The 6,357-nt window shown below is 39.8% G+C and overlaps 1 protein-coding gene and 1 pseudogene across 1 annotated transcript; both read left to right on the forward strand.

The window, feature by feature from the left end:
* Nucleotides 1-3,378: 3,378 nt before the first annotated feature.
* LOC107726191 (histone H3) lies at nucleotides 3,379-3,894 on the forward strand. Its single transcript, XM_016535715.1, has one exon. It carries the CDS (start codon nucleotides 3,427-3,429, stop codon nucleotides 3,835-3,837), a length of 411 nt encoding a protein of 136 aa, XP_016391201.1. The 5' UTR covers nucleotides 3,379-3,426; the 3' UTR covers nucleotides 3,838-3,894.
* Nucleotides 3,895-4,605: 711 nt separating this feature from the next.
* On the forward strand, nucleotides 4,606-4,933 carry LOC107726173 (histone H4-like; annotated as a pseudogene).
* Nucleotides 4,934-6,357: the final 1,424 nt, after the last annotated feature.

Below are 6,357 nucleotides of genomic sequence, written 5' to 3' on the forward strand. Positions count from 1 at the left end.
GTAGGGAGGGCTTTTGTCCCAATAAGGTGGCATCCATTTAATAATGTGAATTATAATAAAAATTTACACAAGTTATTATTGCATACTGTTTTATAATGTATTACAATGCTGAGGTGCAGATAATTACCACTATTTGCAACAAGTAATTAGCAGAATATCCTGCTATTTTAACATAGTATAAATAGAATAGCTATTTGCACTTAGTGTGAATAGCATATGATATCACAAAAAAATACTGCTATTTTCACTTAGTGTAAATAGCATTTATCGCTACGAAAATATGCTATTTGCACTAGCCTCTATCACCCCTCCCCCCGAAAACGGCTCAGGGAAAATAACGTTATTACAACTAACTTTAAACATCAACCAATGAAGATACCTGTCTATTTTAGTAAATGGCAATCAATGAAGATACCTGTCTATTTTAGTAAATGGCAATCAGTTTTTTTCATCCATATATTTCTGAAATCGTAGGAACTTGATATATTTTGTCTCTGAAAACCATGTCCTCTGGTGTGACACCATATCTTGATTTTAAATTGGCCAATTCCAGAACAAAATTACACTAGTTGAAGGACCCCATTCATGATCGTGTTACTGAAGCCCCCAGTGAAGCCCATGACATGTGCACATGGTCAATTTCTGTCTCAGAACTGTCCAAATATTATGTTTTGTTGTCCTTTGGTGTGACACCCTAAATATATATTTATTAATTAAAAACTGCATGTTAAACTACATAATCATGGAAAATTATGCAAATTTGTCTTGCTAACCGCTAATGGCAGGTTAGCTCAGAATAGCAAGGTCATTAATTGACTGAAAAAGGCTGAAACATCCTCCGGTGTGATGCCTGTACTGTAAAAGAAGTCACACCAGAGGACAAAGATGTCACACCAGAGGACAAAGATGTCACACCAGAGGACAAAGATGTCACACCAGAGGACAAAGATGTCACACCAGAGGACAAAGATGTCACACCAGAGGACAAAGATGTCACACCAGAGGACAAAGATGTCACACCAGAGGACAAAGATATCACACCAGAGGACAAAGATGTCATACCAGATATTTTACTCCTTTTTATTCTTTTTTGATCATCTCCAGTGTTCTTAAATGCAATAATTACATTAATTAAACTATTTTCTGATGTTTTTACAGAAAACTTGTACTGTTATAAAGTGTCATGAAAATAAGTATAAAATGTGGTAATTTGTTTTTTAAACAGAAAGAATTGAGGGAGAGAAATTACTGGAAGAGAGAGGACACGGAAATATAGACAGAACATTAACAGGGATCCACGCTGAAAGGAGGAGATCCTGAGAGAACTAGAAGAGGCTAGAACAGTTTCAGTAACATGCTGATTGACTAAGAGACTGACTTTTGTTGATGAAAATTATTTTTTGTTTTGTTTAAAAAACATGTTGATATTGTTTGTATCAAAATTAAACTTTCTTTCTCCTTTGACATGTTCAAAATTAAATAGAAATAATTTAATGACTACCACTGATGTCCTTTAGTGTGACGTAATGTCCTATGGTGTGACACTCATAAAATAACCACATATTTGTTTTTATCTCAAAATATCTTTAAAAATCAGTTGAGTATAGGGGGGATATAAATATCACTCATCTTAAAATTGTATAATTGTCAGCAGCTTTGAACGGATGACAGCAAAGTTTGTCCTGAAATTGTCCAACAAGTCATGGGGAATAAATTATGTTAATTATAATTTCATATTAAATAAATAACAATACATGAAAATAAGTGTCTAACAATGAAGATAAATCTCTCTCATGCAATGTATATATTATTAAGATATATTTTTCTTAAGTTTTGCTATGTCACACCATAGGACAAATGCATGGTACAGTTCAGTGAAAATGTAAAAAAAAAAACAATGAAAGAATTGACGAAGTTAGTGACCCTTTATATTTTCTGAAAGATCAGACTTCACACTACATAAATATATACATTTCTTCTTCAAAAATTGTCTTTTACAAAATAAGCATATTTTACTGCCTATTGGTCAACTACCCATATATATATATATATATATATATATATACATATATATATATAATGTTTCTAATGTTTTCTGTCATGTGTTTAGTCTAAAATGCAGCACAATCCGGCCGCCAGCTGTGGAGGCGTGGCTTTGGCGGTGGGTGTTGGAGGGAAGTTCAGTGATTGGTTTAAAAACTTACAAGACTCTAAACCAATGGGCGACTGGCACGCTCGTTTAACATAGAACAGCGTGGCTTTCGGGTTTATTATTTCTGTTATTTGAATGCAAAAATTTCAATAATCGAAGATGAGTGGCAGAGGCAAAACCGGCGGCAAGACGAGAGCGAAGGCCAAGACTCGGTCCTCCAGAGCAGGGCTGCAGTTCCCCGTCGGTCGTGTTCACAGGCTTCTCCGCAAAGGTAACTACGCAGAGCGCGTCGGTTGATCTAGCTGTTTTTGCCTGAGTAGTGTTGGTTTTCAACAGCTGCTGAATACATGTTATGATTATGGGATTAGATATGATGTGCAATAAAATACTAAAAAGCGTGTTGCCATGATATGCAGAGCCAAAGAACATAGAGATCTTAATATCCCAGATTTTCATTTATCAGGGCAAACATTAAATTTGTGTGCTAAATAAAAATAATAAATAAAATGGGTCATATCAATAACAATGAAATGAGTGATGATGACATGTATAGGCATCATTGCATGTTATATGCTCAAGCAAACATCTTGCTGAGGAGATGTTATATGTGTTTGGATCAGGTAAAGATAAACCTTTTTAGAGCATATTGTACATCTTTTTATACTGCTGCCTTGTGGGTTAAGTTTAAAAAGAGAGCCTATGTAAGCTTCAGGATGCTTACAATGACTGTATGAGGATCCTGCTGAAAACACCAAGATGAAGCAGTGCAAGTGATCTGCTCTTTAAGGCAAAAGCACAATGCTTTCAGGCTTTAATGAGAAATTTGATGTATAGATATATTTGCCGGTTGGATGATCCACAGAATGCTATTATAATGCTGCTGTCAAAACCTAGGCTTACAGTGGTGCGCTATCAGTCACCAACGAGAAAGCATTTTTTTAATGTTATTCTACTGTTTTGTATTGTGTGTTTTGCTAACAAACCTTGATTCTGGAAATAAAGTTGAATGGATAAATAAATGAATGATGCGTAAAGTAATAAACAGAACAAAGCACTTTGAGCGGGAAACACAAACAGCCCTGTTTGAAAACAGAAGCTGCACAGTCATTGGCTAGCAGTCATGAGCAGACGTCACGCATCAGCCAATCACAAGCCTCTGCACCTTCATGACATCATTAGCGCGTGGCCATTTGATGCTTTAAAAGCAGACGATAGAAAACAGATAGAAAACATTTTGTACGTACGCTGAACGCAGAAAGAAGTATATTTTAGCGATGGCAAGAACCAAGCAGACGGCTCGTAAATCCACCGGCGGCAAAGCCCCGAGGAAGCAGCTCGCTACTAAAGCCGCCCGGAAGAGCGCCCCAGCCACCGGCGGCGTCAAGAAGCCCCATCGTTACAGGCCCGGGACCGTGGCTCTCCGAGAGATCCGCCGCTATCAGAAGTCCACCGAGCTGCTGATCCGCAAACTGCCTTTCCAGCGCTTGGTGCGAGAAATCGCGCAGGATTTCAAGACGGACCTGCGCTTCCAGAGCTCCGCTGTCATGGCCCTGCAGGAGGCCAGCGAGGCTTATTTGGTCGGTCTGTTTGAGGACACCAACCTGTGCGCCATCCACGCCAAGAGAGTCACCATCATGCCCAAAGACATCCAGCTGGCCCGCCGCATCCGCGGAGAGCGCGCTTAAACCCGCCGCTGCGGTGCTCCCCAAAGGCTCTTTTAAGAGCCACACACACCGCACTGAACGAGACCGTTTCCACTGTAATGATGAAAGTAATGAATAGCAAGAAATGCTGTCTCCCATCTGTTTCAGGAATTCTGTTCAAGTCTTCAGTTTGTGCTTTTATCAATCCTAGTCACCCATTACTACAGAATAAAACAACAGATGTGCCAGTGTTAATCACTCAGTTTCGCAATGACACTCTTCACAAGTAAATAAAACCAAAGAATACCATACTTCTAACATGTGTACATAAATATTAAGTGTATTTATTCTACTTTGCAATTTTTAAACTAGTAAACTGGCATACATCTTTCTTGCGTTTAATGTGTCAGTAGAGGTTATAGGTTATAATAGCTGTTTATTTGCGGCTGAATTGAGAACCAAGGGTTTAATGTTGTGGTGTTTAGCGCTCCGTTTACTTTGGTGCAGGTTCCTGCAGCTCAAACAAAGGAGCGCGTCTCTAAACAACAACGATGATGATCTATAAGCAGAGCGTCTGCCAAATGCAAACATATAAATATTATCTTATAAATCTTCCTCAAATGAATCATAAAACATGGATTTTAATACGACACAAAGCACAGACATTGTTAGATCAGGGTTTAAACCACATTGTTTCGTGCTGGAACTAGAGGGGGAGGGGTGAGTCATGTGACGCGGAGCTGGTTTCCGTTAGGTCCTGTAAGCAACTGTAAAACGCCTCCCTGGACACTTTTACGCCATATTCGTTTTCGTCGTTTGATTGAAACAGAAAGCTTAGTTATGTCTGGAAGAGGCAAAGGCGGTAAAGGACTCGGGAAAGGAGGCGCTAAGCGGCACCGTAAAGTGCTGCGGGATAACATCCAGGGAATCACCAAACCCGCTATTCGTCGTCTGGCGCGCCGCGGCGGCGTCAAGCGCATCTCCGGTCTGATCTACGAGGAGACCCGCGGTGTGCTGAAGGTGTTCCTGGAGAACGTGATCCGCGACGCCGTCACCTACACCGAGCAACGCCAAGAGAGTCACCATCATGCCCAAAGACATCCAGCTGGCCCGCCGCATCCGCGGAGAGCGCGCTTAAACCCGCCGCTGCGGTGCTCCCCAAAGGCTCTTTTAAGAGCCACACACACCGCACTGAACGAGACCGTTTCTACTGTAATGATGAAAATAATGAATATCAAGAAATGCTGTCTCCATCTGTTTCAGGAATTCTGTTCAAGTCTTCAGTTTGTGCTTTTATCAATCCTAGTCACCCATTACTACAGAATAAAACAACAGATGTGCCAGTGTTAATCACTCAGTTTCGCAATGACACTCTTCACAAGTAAATAAAACCAAAGAATACCATACTTCTAACATAATATGTTCTTACTACACCCTTTAAACATAAATAATTTAGTGTTGGTTACAGAGCGAGTTCGTGTTTTACCGATGTCGAGTTTCGTTACAGGATTATTATTTTAACGATGCTTTAAAGCAGAGCGAGTGTTTAGTGCTGTGTTTATATCTAACTAACGCTATGACGTTAGCTAGTAATTTGAGTTTGGTTTGTATTTTATACATTATGTGAATCAAAGGAAGTGTGGATTTATACTAGTGCATTAGAACGCGCAAAACAAAAACTGACTTTTTTTTTTTTTTTTTTCTTCGCTCCGCATAAACATTAAAGTGGAAAATCGGTATCTATCTGAGGTGAGGTCTATTTTTAAGTATATATTTCGTGTCATATGTTTGGTGATTATTCAAACGAGTTGTTTCATGATTTCAGCTTACACTTTTTCGTTTTCTTTTTTCGTAGTAGGTGTTTGTAGAGCATAAAAACTAACTAATTAAAAAGCTTATGAGGGAAAAAGTGGTTTATTTAACGTTTATTAAACTTTTATTAGAAACCGTATCTTTTATTTCTCCAAATAATGGTGTTGCGGATTCTGTTGTTGTTTGACGTCATTGACGTGCGACGGCGCTGCTGCAGCAGTGGAAAGATGCAGGAGGGAAAGAAGAGAAAAAGAACAGTGTTGCCAGCTTAGCAATTTTGTTGCTAAATTTAGCAACTTTTCAGACTACCCTAGCAACTTTTTCTTCCAAAAGCACCTAGCAACAAATACGATACATGTGACCGCACCTTTAATCAGGTTTCAGGAGTGGCCATTCAACTGAGACTGCAATACTAAAGCCTTGCGGATTGCAAAAGCTGATTCCAAGTCATCAGTTGTCATTCTGCCTGATCTATCTGCTGCATTTGACACTGTCGATCACCAGATCCTCCTGTCCACCCTCTCATCACTGGGCATCACAGGGATTCCACTTCGCTGGTTTGAATCCTATCTCACCGGTAGGTCTTTCAGGGTGGCCTGGGGAGGGGAGGGATCCAAAGCACATCAACTGGTCACTGGGGTTCCTCAGGGCTCAGTTCTAGGACCACTCCTCTTCTCCATATACACAACATCACTGGGTCATATCATACAGGCACATGGTTTCTCCTACCATTGCTATGCTGATGACACA

Source organism: Sinocyclocheilus rhinocerous, unplaced genomic scaffold (assembly GCF_001515625.1).
Source record: "Sinocyclocheilus rhinocerous isolate Xijiao unplaced genomic scaffold, SAMN03320098_v1.1 scaffold1898, whole genome shotgun sequence".
In the NCBI taxonomy this organism is placed as follows: domain Eukaryota; kingdom Metazoa; phylum Chordata; class Actinopteri; order Cypriniformes; family Cyprinidae; genus Sinocyclocheilus; species Sinocyclocheilus rhinocerous.